This window comes from Phacochoerus africanus, chromosome 3 (genome assembly GCF_016906955.1).
Source record: "Phacochoerus africanus isolate WHEZ1 chromosome 3, ROS_Pafr_v1, whole genome shotgun sequence".
Taxonomy (NCBI): domain Eukaryota; kingdom Metazoa; phylum Chordata; class Mammalia; order Artiodactyla; family Suidae; genus Phacochoerus; species Phacochoerus africanus.
The window spans coordinates 37339803-37355157 of record NC_062546.1 but is presented as its reverse complement, the minus strand read 5'-3'; the positions used below and the strand labels follow the sequence as shown (position 1 = coordinate 37355157).

At 45.3% G+C, this 15355-nt stretch overlaps 1 protein-coding gene across 1 annotated transcript in view; it reads left to right on the top strand.

The window, feature by feature from the left end:
• PCSK2 (proprotein convertase subtilisin/kexin type 2) overlaps positions 1-13786 on the top strand; it is a 240399-nt gene extending 226613 nt beyond the window's left edge. Inside the window, exons 11-12 of the mRNA XM_047770364.1 lie at positions 2156-2383; positions 13101-13786. Coding sequence (XP_047626320.1) covers positions 2156-2383; positions 13101-13587 — 715 coding nt within the window. The 3' untranslated portion in view covers positions 13588-13786. The remainder of the gene's footprint in view (positions 1-2155; positions 2384-13100) is intronic.
• The last annotated feature ends 1569 nt before the right edge of the window (positions 13787-15355 follow it).

Genomic DNA, 15355 nt, shown 5'->3' with positions numbered 1-15355 from the left:
ATAAAACGAAGAAACAGACCATTACCTAAGGACCAGGATGTGCTCTTTTGTTCAACATTATATCTGAGTACTTCCTCCGTGCTGTTGTGTATGGTTAAGTGTTGTTCATACCCATCATTGAATACAACTCCATTGTACAAATGGCTATTTGGGTTGTTTCTACATTGGGGCTATTATGAGTAACATTGCTATGAGCAGGGTTGTGCATGTCTTTTATGAAGATGTGGACACATTTCTGTTTGAACTATAGGAGGGAGTCAAAAAGCTGAATATACGTGCAGGTCTGCAGTTTTCCAAAGCTGGTGCATCACTGACACTCCCTCTAGCAGTGTATGAGAATCACAGTAGTTCCACATCCTTGATAACATTTAGTATTATCTGTCTTCTGTGCTTTAGCCATTCTTATCAGTATTCAGTGGAATTGCACTGAAGTTTTGATTTACATTTCCCTGATAACTAGTGAAGCTGAGCCCTCGGGGGAGTTTTGAAAATGATAGATTCCCAAGTCTCAGCCAAGAGTCACCGAATACAAATCCTTTGGGGTGAATGGCCCAGGAGTCTGTCTTTTTGACTCCTTTTTTAGGGTCTGCAAGAGCAGCCAGCTCATTGCTGGCCTGTGGACTGGGCTGTCTGTCATCCAGGAATAAAGCCGTGGCTCAGGGCACTATTCTGTGAAATGCGAACATGAGACTCTGTCTCTGATTAGGTGCTGGTAATAGGTCAAGATTGAAAACATGGAATCCAAAAGCAATAGCTAAATTGAGACAGGGGTTTATTTTTCTGCCATGTGAAAGATAAGGAGCCCAGGGCTAGTACAGGGCTGCCGCAGCAAAGCAGATCCTCCGTCTCTTTCTAGATTTCTGCTCTTCTATCTCCATGTTATCTAGTTGCTGCTGGAGCTCCAGCCATCATGTTTACATTTCAGGCAGGAAAAGAGGAAGAGAAAGAGGAAAAAAGAAACCCACTAGCTGAGTCAATCCTGTGTAAAAGTTTTTCCAAAAAGTCACCCAGTGACTTATTTCCTATTGACCAGAACTTAATTTCTTATTGGCCGGAATTGTCACATGACCACCCCCAGACTGCAAAGGAGGCTTGGGAAATGTTTTGTCACTGTTCTCTCCTTAAATTCGCTCTGATGTCTTTATTATTAGGAGAAAAATGTGAAATAGTTTCTGAAGAATTTGTTACTATAAATAGGAGAACTCTGAAAGACAACAGCCTCACAAATAGGGAGTTCAAAAAGAAAAAAAAAGTCAGTATTTTGTACCAGTGGGCAGTTAGTAAGCCAACTGTAAGTTTTGGTGAGTGCAGGGTTCTGTAGAAGATAGGATTCTACCAATCATTCATCGGCAAAAATTCACTTGCCAGGACCAGCTTTAAGTGGCTTAGGAAACAGCCCTTCCAGCCAGGCAAGGCCAGTCTCACCCTGAGCTTCACACTGCTTTTACCAAGATCCCCACTCTGTCCCTGCTCAAGACAGAGCCAAACTGTTTTCCCAAGTGTCTGCAATAAACTGCACTCCCAACAGCAGAGTACCCAGTTGCTCCATATCTTTATCAACACTTGGTATTGTCAGTCTTTATCATTTTAGCCACTCTAGTGTGTGTTAGATTTCCTATTTGAAATATATTTAAGGAGTTCCCGTCGTGGCGCAGTGGTTAACGAATCCGACTAGGAACCATGAGGTTGCGGGTTCGGTCCCTGCCCTTGCTCAGTGGGTTAACGATCCGGCGTTGCCGTGACCTGTGGTGTAGGTTGCAGACGCGGCTCGGATCCCACGTTGCTGTGGCTCTGGCGTAGGCCGGTGGCTACAGCTCCGATTGAACCCCTAGCCTGGGAACCTCCATATGCCGCGGGAGCGGCCCAAGAAATAGCAACAACAACAACAACAACAACAAAGACAAAAGACAAAAAAAAAAGAAAAGAAAAAAGAAATATATTTAAGTAAGAAAGGCAAGATTTTTTAATTGACATATATCTCTATCTATATTCTAAATAGTGCATGGAAAGCCTCCCTTGACTTGAGGGTTCACAGACATTTCAAAAACTTACCAGGGGTCTATGTCATACCTTAGTCATTGTGTCTCTCTCCCTCTCTCCTGCCCCTCTCCTTCTCCCTTGCCCTTGTTCTCAAACTCTCTGCCTCTGATACCAGCCTGGGTCTGACCTGGAGAGACATGCAGCATCTGACCGTGCTCACCTCCAAACGGAATCAGCTTCATGATGAGGTCCATCAGTGGCGGAGAAACGGAGTCGGCCTAGAGTTTAATCACCTCTTTGGCTATGGAGTCCTTGACGCAGGGGCCATGGTGAAAATGGCTAAAGACTGGAAAACCGTGCCTGAGAGATTCCACTGTGTGGGAGGCTCCGTACAGGACCCTGAGTAAGTGGAGGCAGCAGTGCTGCTGCTGCTAATGGAAAATACCCCAGAGATGGCGCCATTGCATTGGTGACCATATCAGGCTTTCTCCATGTGTCAACCTGAGATGCTCTGGATTTGATGCAGGGACAGCCAGCTTTCAGGCAGAACATTAGGGTGGCACAACTCTGGGGGCATCATTTACACAGGACTCAACTGGATAACTCAGAACCCCCCCCCTTTGGGTGTGAGATTTTTGGTTTTGTGGCTTATGCCATTACCTCTAAGTGCAGAGATCAACCAGAGTAACCAGCTTCCACATTAGTTACCACCACGATTAATATCCCAGAAGGTCCTCTGTGTTCCCCTCTATCACCGTCTCCTCAAGAGTCACTACTATTTTCCTAACTCCATGGATTATTTTGCCTATTTTTTTTTTTAATATAAGTGGACCCACACACTGTGTTCTCCTTTCTAAAGAGATGATTTTGTTTAGGATGAGTCAACCGCATTGAGTGTATACTTGCAGTCCATTTAGTCTCATTGCTAAATAATGTTCTGTTGTGTCCCTATAGCACAATTTCTTTATGCATCTGCTTGTAGGGCAGCATAAGGACTTGATTCAATTCTGAGGGAGGTAGAGAGCCATTTGGAGGGATCCAACTGAGGAGGTCCGCACACAGGAACCACTGGGCTGGTCACGTGTGCATACTTCCCTTCCAATTTCCCACCCCAGTAAGAGGACTGGATGCTCAGGATCCCTCCTTATTTGATTTCCCTCCTCCTAGGTCCATCAGAAAGATGAAAATAGCAATTCTTGTCATTATTTTTAATCACAGTACTATTTACATGCAGTGAAATGCACAGAACCTAAATGTATTATTTGAGTTTGGGTAAATGTATATACCTGAGTTGCCATCACCCTGTCCAGTGAGAGAACATTCCATCACCCCCAAAAGTTCTTCATGCCCCCTTCCATTTAATCCCCGCCTTCCGTAGACAACCATCATTTTCATTCTGGTTCCCATAGATCCACCTTCGCTACTTCTTAGACCTTATCTAACTAGAATCACACGGCATGAATGCTTTTATGTCCAGTGTCTTTTCCCCACCGCTATGTTTATGAGATTTATTCAATTCTTGGCTGTAGTAATGGCTCACTCGTTCTCCTTGCTGTGTGGTATTCCACTGAGAGAGTACACCTGTGATTTATGTCATTTAAGGGGTGGTGAACTCTTTCTCTTTAATCACCCCCAACCCAGCCTTATTTCTGTTGGTCGTCCAAACATGGCCAGAGTCAGACCTTCTCCCGGTACATCCTTCCTACCACCACACCCACTTGGTCCTGGATTCCCTGAAGCCTTTGTAGTCAGTGATCCAGACCCGGATTGCACCCAACTGACAATTCTTTTGACCTCCCTGAACCTCTCCTTTAGCAATTCTCAACCTTTGTACCCTGGCCCTTTGGATAGGATAGTGAAGTTTGTGAATTCCATCTCAGGATCATTTCTTTTTTTCATTTTTTAAATTTTCTTTTTATTAAGGTGTTTACAATGTTGTGCCAATTTCCCCTGTACAGAAAAGTGATCCAGTTATACATACATATTCCCTTTCTTATATTACCTTCCATCATGGTCTATCCCAAGAGACTAGATACAGTTCCCTGTGCTGTACAGCAGGAGCTCATTGCTTATCCATTCTAAATGTAATAGTTTGCATCTCTTAACCCCCAAACTCCCAGTGCATTCCACTCCCTCCACTCTCCCCCTTGGCAGCCACAAGTTATTCTCTATGTCTGTGGCTCTGTTTCTGTTTTGTAGATAGGTTCATTTGTGCCGTTGTTTAGATTCCACATATAAGTGAGATTATATAGGATTTGTCTTTCTCTTTCTGACTTACTTCACTTAGTGTGAGAATCTCTAGTTACATCCATATTGCTGCAAATGGCATTATTTCATTCTTTTTATGGCTAAGTAGTATTCCATTGTGTATATGTACCACATCTTCTTAATCCAGACAATAAAAACAAAAATAAACCAATGGGACCTAATTAAATTCCAAAGCTTTTGCATAGCAAAGCAAACCATAAAAAAATGAAAAGACAACCCACAAGATCATATTTTTTTTACTATTTATTTATTCATTTTAAATTACTCAAATGAATTTATCACATCTGTAGTTGTATAATGATCGTAAAAATCTGATTTCACAGGATTTCCATCCCACAGCCCAAGAACATCCCCCCACCCCCCAAACTGTCTCCTCCAGAGACCATAAGTTTTTCAATGTCTATGAGACAGCATCTGTTCTGCAAAGAATTTCAGTCTGTCCTTTTTTCAGATTCCACATTTCAGTGAAAGCATTTGATGTTGGTGTCTCATTGTATGGCTGACTTCACTTAGCGTGATAGTTTCTAGGTCCATCCATGTTGCAAAAAATGCCAATATTTCATTCTTTTTAATGGCTGAGTAATATTCCATTGTGCATATGTACCACATCTTCTTGATCCACTCCTCTGTCGATGGACATTTAGGTTGTTTCCATGTTTTGGCTATTGTAAATAGTGTTGCAATGAACATTGGAGTACATGTGTCTTTGCGAGTCGTGGTTTTCTCTGGATAGATGCCCAGGAGTGAGATTGCTGGATCAAATGGTAGTTCTATGTTTAGTTTTCTGAGGAATCTCCATACTGCTTTCCACAGTGGTTGCACCAATTTACAATCCCACCACCAGTGTACTAGGGTTCCTTTTTCTCCACACCCTCTCCAGCACTTATTGTTTGTAGACTTTTGGATGATGGCCATTCTGGCTGGTATAAGGTGATACCTCAGAGTGGTTTTGATTTGCATTTCTCTAATAATGAGTGATGTTGAACATATTTTCATGTGTTTCTCGGCCATCCGTATGTCTTCTTTGGAGAACTGTCTGTTTAGATCTTCTGCCCCTTTTTTGATGGGGCAGGATCATATTTTTAAGTGCATTAAGATAAAAAACATAGGACTACAAAGGAAGTCAATTCTATTGAAAACCAGTTCTAAAATTTTGTTTTTAAAAAATATGTGATGAAGTAATTATGTCCTTCTTTTATCAACACATTAAGTTAAAAAACTCCTGGTGGCAAGTCTAATGGCCATGATAATTTCAGGACAGTGACAGTGACCTAAATGCTACTTTCAAGACACCCTCACTGATTGTAATGAGATATGAAAATCTCTGCGCTCTTTGATGACAAGCTCTGAGGAAGTACCAATGCCACTGTGACACATAGTCTGCTTTCATAATCAAAGGAAGAGCTACGTTCACCTTAGAAGTCAGTGAAGATAATATGTAGGGTTTTTTCCATCTGAATTCTTATACCTCCTCAATTCTGTCTTTATGGCCCCAAAACAAAAGCTTCTTTTCTCTTTCCTCCCCAGTAAAACAGAGCCAATATCTCTTTCCTCCCCAAGCTGCTGGGAGGTTTTGGTGAGATAAGCATAAAGCTGGCATGGAGAAGGCACTCAACAAATGTAACTTTGGGGAGTTCCTATTGAGACTTATTGGGTTAAGAACCCAACACAGTCATAGTGTCCTGCCCTCGCTTGATGGGTTAAGGATCTGGCAATGCCATGAGCTGCAGCATGGGTTGCTATGGCCATGGCATAGGCCTCAGCTGCAGCTCTGATCCTATCCCTAGCCCAGGAACTTCCATATGCTGCAGGTATGGCCAATTTTTAAAAAACATAATCCTCCTCTCCTCCTCCTTGACTTTACACCCTCCTACTTCACACAGGTAGACAAAAGAAAGATAATGATCTCCCAGAATTTTGGATACAGTAATTACTTGATTCTTACATGATTTCAAAACTGTGTATCCTGGAGTTCCCTGGTAGTTCAGCTGGTTAAGGATCTGGCATTGTCACTGCTGTGGCATGGGTTCAATCCCTGGCCTGGGAACTTCCACATGCCCTGGGCAGGGCCAAAATTGTGTATCCTTGTGACCTACCACATCCTCCCACAGGGCATCATCCTTGCTGTCTACTCTTTGAGCTTCCAGAAAATGGCATCAAGAGGATGCTGCAGAGCCATGTGTATCATTCCATGGACCAGTCTATGTTCTCATAACGAGCAGCTCCCAGCAATACGACACAAGAAGCAAAGCTTTAGCCAAAGCCCTTATTTATTTATTTATTTATTTATTTATTTATTTATTTATTCATTTTTGTCTTTTTAGGGTTGCACCCATGGCATATGGAAGTTCCCCAGCTAAGAGTTCAATCAGAGCTACAGCTGCCGGCGTACACCACAGCCACAGCAATGCTGGATCGGAGCCGTGTCTGTGACCTACACCACAGCTCAAGACAATGCAGGATCCTTAACCCACTGAGTGAGGCCAGGGCTTAAACCTGCATCTTCATGAATACTAGTCGAATTCATTACATTAAGCCATGACAGGAACTCCCCAAGCCCTCTTTTAAAACAGCTGCACAAGCACCATGTGATGGGCTTTCACAAAACTAGCTGTTCTGCAGAGTTCCTGCAGGTTTTCCTGAAGCCACCCTGTGTGTAACGTCTTTTCTATTCTTGTAACCTCAGCTCAGGACAACAGGCTTTACTGGGGTTCAATCAGGTTGGTGAACTCAGTCAAGATCACAGAGGCTGTAAGCATAAGTGAGGAAGGAACTTTTATTGGGTCCCTGGTATGGGTTGTACACTTTACAAACACATAAGCATCATAGCCACCTGTGGTTGAGGGTGTGCCTCAATTCTTTGAATACCTGAATACTTTGCAGAAGTAACGACACATTGGTCCCGTATTGCACCTCAGGGAGAAGCACCTACTATGTGCCTGTCACTCTGAGGCCTTTTACATACATTGTATCTAATCCTCATTAGCCCAGAGCCATGTGTTATCACCTTTACTTCTTACAGGGAAGGAAGCTGAGACGCCGAGAGCAACGAGAAATGTGCTCAAGGTCCCAAAGTGCAGGCCAGCACCTGAAACAATGCCTGTCTGAATCCAGACCTTAGGCTTTTTCATTATATGACGTTGACCTAGTCTGTCTGGTTTGCTAGTGTGTCCTCAGGGTCTAGAACAGTGCCTAGCACTTAGTAGTCACATGATCACTGTTTTTGGAATGAATGAATGACTATTCAGCCAGGATCACCTGGGTACAAGGAAAATGTCTTGACAGTAGCACTAGGACCCCCAGACCAGTCAGGGAAATGGGGGAGAGGGAGACCCAGCCTTGTTGCCCCCTCACCCACCCCACGCCTAAACTTGTTCTCAGATGCAGATGAGTGTGATCTGGGGCAGATGTGCTTGTTGGAGAGCTCAGAGGTGGACAGGGAGGTCTGAGGGCAGCACCCAGGAAGCCAATCTCCCCAGGTCTGGGAGGGATCCCCAGCCTTGGCAACTGCCACTTTCTATGATATGCGTGCAAGGCTGCCTCTGAGCACGTGAGAGGCCACTGTCAGACGTATGAGTTTCCTCTGCTTTAATCTCCCCAGAGAAGCAGTCAATTGGAAAAGAAATTTTCTAAAGAGACTTTATCAGGAGAGTCAGTGAATGATGCTTGACTAAAATAAAAGGAAAAAGTAGAACTGGCTATGACCGTCTGCACTGGACCAGCCATGTGCCGTGAGCGGAACAAACCTGTGTGTTGTGTGGTGGGGCTGTCCCCAGCCGAGGTCTGTCACCACAGCAACTTCTCAAGGTTTTTTTGTTTTTCTTTTTAACTCAGGGCAAAGAATGCAAAATAAGTAAGGGGGAGTGACTGAACCCACACAGTGGAATGAAAGCCATGTTTGCACAATCAACATGACCAGCCTACAGGCCTCCACCACAGAGCAGAAGGATCTGGTTATTTCCTTCCCACTCCACTCTCTAGGGACAGATAATACCAGTCTTGGTTAGGGTTGTCAGGAAACAGATCCTGAGAAGAGTTCATGTGCATGTGATTTATTGAGAGAGGGTGTTCCAGGAAGAACCATAAGGGAGTGAGGGGTTTAGGAAGCAGCTGACCCAGATGTGGCATCTGGTGGCATCCAGGTGTGGCCTGATGCCAGATCCACCAGGGGCTCTGGAGCATCATTGGTACCACACAGATGTCCCCACTTTGAGGCAAGGGCACTGACCTGATATATCACATATCAGGCAAGCATCCGTGCCTGACCTCCCAGACAAAGCAACTCCCAGTGCTGGAGGGCAATTCTGCAGAGAAAAGGGACAGCTGAGAGCCTTTAGCAGCCACAGCTCAAGCATCTGTGTAGGGAATCCAGCCGAGGCACCATCAGCCAGGGAAACCCGCTCAGCCATGGTTTGGTCCAATCCAAGTCTCTCTTCTTCTATCATAAGAGATAGAATAATCTCTTATTCTGTGAAATAATGTATTTCTTGTATGAGGAACCATGTTCATTTACAGAAACCCCACTGCATGGTGGGGCTATGGATTGGATTCCCAGCTCCAGCGACCGTCCCATCTCTGATTCTTAGGCATTCAAAGAAATTGTTTCAGTTTCCCTCCAGGGAAGCAAATGTCACTTCTCTGTCAGAGCTTCCATGAATTGACTTGTAAAGTGCCCTGAGTGCACTGGGTACAAATGGGGACTAAAAAAGGATAAACTTGTGTTCTGAATCCTTATGGCAACAGTGACCATTTTGGAGTTCCCACTGTGGCTCAGCAGTAACGAGCCCAACTAGTATCCATGAGGACATCAGTTCAATCCCTGGCCCCTCTCAGTGGATTAAGGATCTGGCATTGCCATCAGCCATGGTGTAGGTCTCAGATGTGGCTTGGATCCCATGTTGCTGTGGCTGTGGGGCAGGCAAGCAACTGCAGTTCCAATTCAACCCCTGGCCTGGGAACTTCCATATACCTGTATGCCATGAGTGCTGCCCCCCCCCCAAAAAAAATACTGACCATTGCATGTGACAAATGATTAATACTGCTTCATATTACTCAGAATGGCTATTACTCAGGATAACAGTCTCTGGGAGTTGGCTTCTGGATTTCCTTCTTGAATCTTCAAGGTGGTCTGTCCTACAAGATAGGAAAAAGGGGGAGTTCCCATCATAGCTCAGCAGAAATGAATCCAACTAGTATCCATGAGGATGAGGTTCAATCCCTGGCCTCATTCAGTGGGTTAAGGATCTTGTGTTGCCATGAGCTGTGGTGTAGGTCGCAGACATGGCTCTGGTCTGGCATTGCTGTGGCTGTGGTGCAGGCTGCCAGCTATAGCTCTGATTCGACCCCTAGCCTGGGAACTTCCATACAATGGTATGGCCCTAAAAAGAAAAAAAAAAAAAAAGAAGATAGGAAAAAGGACTCAAACTCAAAACAAGTCTCAGAGCCAAGGTCCCTCTTCCCACTCTGAGCTCTGCCAACATTCTCTGTTGCCTCCAGGTATCATTCTCAGAGAGTTCCAGAGCCCCTGAGACTCAACTCTGAAAGGAAAGCATCCTTCCTGGATCTGCCTGCTTCTCTTTTTCTTTTTTAATTTTTTTATTATAGTTGATTTACAATGTTCTGTCAATTTCTGTTGTACAGTATAGTGACCCAGTCATAAATATATATACATTCTTTTTCTTATATTAGCCTCCATCATGTTCCATCACAAGTGATTGGGTATAGTTTCCTGGGCTATACAGCAGGACCTTATTGTCTATCCAGTCCAAATGCAATAGTTTGCATCTACTAACCCCAAACTCCCAGTCCATCCCACTCCCTCCCCCTTCCCCCTTGGCAACCACAAGTCTGTTCTCCATGTCCATGAGTTTGATTCTTTTCTATAGATAGGTTTATTTGTGCCGTATATTAGATTCCAGATATAAGTGATATCACATGGTATTTGTCTATCTCTTTCTGACTTACTTCACTTGATATAAGAATCTCTAGTTCCATCCATGTCGCTGCAAGTGACATAATTTTGTTCTCTTTTATGGCTGAGTAGTATTCCATTGTGTATATGTACCACATCTTCTTAATCCATTCATCTGTCAATAGACATTTAGGTTGTCTCCATGGTTTGGCTATTGTGAATAGTTCTGCAGTGAACATAGAGGTGCATGTATCTTTTTTGGAACTGCCTGCTTCTTTGTGTAGAAATTCAATGATAGACTGTGGCATTTCACTCAAAGCTAAGGCTCTGGACATCCCAGAAACCTCTAGCAAAGTGGCCAGAAAACCTGATAATAGGATTTCGGTTTCCCCAGCTGTTTTTCCTATAGCCTGTGAGCCATAGCAAAAACAGAATGTGCTTGAAACAAAGCCCAAGAGATTTTCTCGGTGATGGTGGTGTCATTAACAGGTTCAAATTAAACATATGCCAATGATTAGATCTGTGCCATCCAACACAGAAGTAACTAGCCACACATTGCTATTTAATAAAATTAAATTTAAATTAATCACTAAAACTACATTTGATCAATGCAAAATTCAGTTTCTCACTCATACTCAGCACATTTTTAGTGCCCAATAGCCACATGTGGCCAGGGGCTACTGTATTAACACAGATATAGGACATTTCCATCATTGCAGAAAGTTCTTTTATTGTTTGTTTGGGGGGGGGGTGGTTGGGGAGTGGTTGGCCATGCCTGCAGCATGTGGAAGTTCTCAGACCAGGGATTTTTACCTATGCCACAGCAGCAACCTGAGCCACAGAAATGCAATGCTGGATCCCCAACCCACTGAGCCACCAGGGAACAACTACAGAAAGTTCTATTGGCCAGCACTGGTCTAGACATTGGTAAGGTACAGTATATATAAATGTGTGTATATATTTTATCTTCACAACAACTCTTCAAGGTAGGAAGTAATATCTCCACTGTACAGGTAAGGAAAATGAGCTCAGACTGTTCACAGGCCTTGTCCACAACTGGACCTTCAGTCTACCCCACACAGCTCTCTGCCTGCAGGCTGGAGCCCAAATGATCACTAATCATGTATCAGGTAGCTTGTTATGTTTTTGACCCTCTTCTAGATAAATGACATCTTCTTTGAGAGATCCAGGTAGTAGCTTGCCATATCTATATATCCAAAAATGGCCTAAGCCCTGCTCTCCATCGAATTGGATGACTTTCCAGAGCCTGGTGCTTAGGACCCCACCTCCACCGAATCACTGGATCTCTGTAGCTAATGGCTGTATTGTTCAGAGCACACACTGCAACCCTCCATGAAACTGCTCATGTGTATAATTTAAGTTTCCCAGGAGTGTATCGTCTTTATCAGTGAGCTGCAGAGAAGCTCCAGCAAGCCCCCTCAGGTTCATTGCTTGCAGTAACTCCAGATCTTTAACTCACTGAGCAAGGCCAGGGTTCGAACCTGCATTCTCGGTTCTTAACCCGCTGAGCCACAATAGGAACTCCTGTCCTCATTTTCCCACCACCCACAATGACAGTCAGACTTCAAGTATTTAAGTAATTTGCCCAAGCTCTCCTAACCATAGAGCATAGACGCAATAAGCATAGACCAATAAGCAGAAAACAGAATTCTAACCCATATAGGTTTATTCCCAAAGTCTGGAGTCCTGCCATTATCCCATGGGATCCTGAGATGTAATTTCCTTTATTGTGTTTCTGGAGCAAGAACTTTGAGCCTCTCACCTCCACAGGAGGCCGTCTCCAGAAAGGAGATCAGCTGTATGGAAAGACAGCTGAGGAGTTCATACCGACCCTCTATGGGGATCCAACTCTATGACCGAGGAGTCCCCCAGATTTCCGTGATTTTTCAAAGGACCGTTCTTCACTAGGAGTAATCAACCCAAGTTCACTTTTTTTATGATCGTAAAAGCAATCACATTAGCAATAATTTATCTTTATCAGGATATACTTGGTACTTTTAAAGAAAGGCATATGCACCCCTGTCTCAAAATGGGTTGCCCCATAAGTAGACCCTAATGGGACTTAAATGCTGACAATTTTTAGGGATGACCTCAGGAAACACAAGTGTGGTAGAGATGAAGAGGTAGACAGGGAAGAGGAAGCAATCCAATAAAGAAGGCACTGATGGGAGTTTCTGTCATGGCTCAGTGGTTAACAAATCCGACTGGGAACCATGAGGTTGCGGGTTCAATCCCTGGCCTTGCTCAGTGGGTTAAGGATCCGGCATTGCCGTGAGCTGTGGTATAGTTTGCAGACGCTGCTGGGATCCCGCGTTGCTGTGGCTCTGGCATAGGTTTGGCAGCTACAGCTCCGATTGGACCCCTAGCCTGGGAACCTCCATATGCAGCGAGAGCGGCCCAAGACCAAAAAAAAAAGAAGGCACTGATGATGCATCGGTGGGTCACTGCCACCACGGGCCACTAGGCTCATTCCTACTAGGGCCATTGATTTGCCCCCACTGAGATCAAGGAAGCCAAGGTACAGTTACCCACCACCTTATGTTAATCATTGGTAGAGGGTTTTCCCTGCAGGGTTAATGCCTGCACACAGGAAGCTCCCATGGACGCTCCAGGGAAGAGCTCCAGGAGGGAAGCTGGGAGATGCTGATACCTGAGATGGGATGCAGTCAGGTCCACAGGAACCTCGGCTGAAGATGAGGCTGGAAGTTTCTCAAGAGAAGTGGGAAGAGTGTCAACCACATCTGCTCCAGCCCGCTTCCACACAGAAGGTTCAAAGAGTGTAGGTGACTTGCTCAGGTTCACAGAGCTGATGGAAGAAGTTACCCCAAAGCCCCTGCTCTTCCCACTCCCCAAAGCTGCCTTCAAAACCCCTAGGTAGCGTGCCATCCCTAACTGTGTCTCCCCATCACTTTGCCCTCAGAAAAATACCATCCACTGGCAAGCTGGTGCTGACGCTCACCACCGATGCATGTGAGGGGAAGGAAAATTTCGTCCGCTACCTGGAGCACGTCCAAGCTGTCATCACGGTCAATGCGACCCGGAGAGGAGACCTGAACATTAACATGACATCCCCCATGGGCACCAAGTCCATCCTGCTGAGCCGGCGCCCGAGGGACGACGACTCCAAGGTGGGCTTCGACAAGTGGCCTTTCATGACCACCCACACGTGGGGGGAGGATGCCCGAGGCACCTGGACCCTGGAGCTAGGCTTTGTGGGGAGCGCACCCCAGAAGGGGGTGCTGAAGGAGTGGACGCTGATGCTGCACGGCACGCAGAGCGCCCCTTACATCGACCAGGTGGTGAGGGATTACCAGTCCAAGCTGGCCATGTCCAAGAAGGAGGAGCTGGAGGAAGAGCTGGACGAAGCAGTGGAGAGAAGCCTGAAGAGCATCCTGGGCAAGCACTAGCGCCACCTTCCGGTCGCCGCCGCCGCCCTGCCCGACTCTGCCTCTGTCCTCGCTCCACATCCCACCCAGCGCCTCGCAATCACTGTCCCCCGACCCACGATTCCTGATCCGCCGCTTCGCTCACTGTCGGTGATTATTTTCATTACCATGAAAGCAAGCTTTTTTATTCTGTGCCCCAAATACAGTGTTCCCACCCACACCTCTGTCCCATGTGTGACTCCAAGTTCTTTATTTCTGTCATTCAGGTAGGGGATTTCCTGCCAACCAACCTGGGACAGCTTACCCCTCAACTTCTTTCCTAGAAGAGAGGAGGAGAGAATGCCTTTTAAAAGCCACACACAGTGACTCCAAGGACCGTTTATTCATGGTCTCAACTGAGGACCTGTGATCTAAAAGCATAATCTAAGATTATGTCTGAGGGTGACCTCCAAGCCTCTTAAATCACAGATGTCGTAAATCCTTTGGGGAAAGATGTTTTGATTTAACGAGATTTTTTCAGGGACGTAGTTGAAGGTGGTGTGAATTGAAAGATGCCATGCATGAGAGCTGTAATTACCAGGTGGGGTGGAGAGAGTCCAGAAGCATGAGCCTTGGATATCTTAATGCCAACATCAAGGTCATAGTTCATCCCACTCAGCCAGTGGGATAGATATAAGATCTAAGGAGCCTGGATGTTTGTTCACCAGCTGCTACTCTGAGTGATGGTAAAACCTGCTAGATATGCCCAAACTATTCTCAATGTGTTTTGTGTTGACCCCCAGCCCTAGTTTCCCAGGGTCCCTGCCATAGCAATCCCAAAGCAAAAAGGCAAGGCAGGACAGGCAACAAGGCTGGGGAAGAGTAGGTTAGCAATTTTTAACTGAGAAATGTTCCTCTTCCTGGGTCACTCTGGGGCTTCTTAATCTGATGGACATGAAAATCGAGGGGAGTGTCTGCAGCAGCTTCCACATGTCTGCTTGGGCTTTTTTTTCCAAAGCATGATTGGAGGGAAACAACTTACTCCTTCGTGTTGTGATTTCTTTGATGAGTTAGGCGAATGGCCTCTGTGCTTGAAGAGGTGGGGGGGGCAGGGGAGTTTGAAGGGGTGAGCAGCCATCTTCCTATGCACCCCCATTTGTACCGAGCCCCTTCGGGGCGGGAGGGAGGACGTCAGCTCATCCCCCAGCTTGAAGCCTGAAGGAAGACCTCTAGGGAAAGCATTCAGTTACCATCTTGCCAGCTGAGCAGTCCAGAAGGGGATCCATTTAGTCTGCAACCCAAAGGTGACACATCCCTGTCCCCTGTCACTCCCCAAAAGACACCATCTCATTATCAAATGGAAATGCTTCCTGAGCAGCTGACACTTTGTGTTCCTACTCAAGGATTGGCTCTTCATTCCCAATCCCAATGCCCTCCATTCCCATTTGTTGGTTTGATTTGATTGCCAAGAATGATTGACCCCTCTGGCTACATCTCTGCCTTTCATGGGGGAGCACATAGCTAAGCCCAGAGTTCCTTTCCTTACAGCCAGCAACACAGGGCATGAAGTTCCATTTCCCAGAGGTGGCAACTTTAAGAGAGAGACCTGGAAAACCCATTTTCTTTCCTTTTTTCCCCCGTTGGCATGAATTTCTGTCTTCTCTCACACCATGTGACCTTCTCTCTGTAAGGCTTTACAATGTAATAATGTTTGTGATTTTTAAAAGAAATTTATTACATGTTGCGAAGGTCTTTTTAAACCTGTTTAGATTTAAAGAAAAAATAAACGGAAATCATCAAAATTTCATTG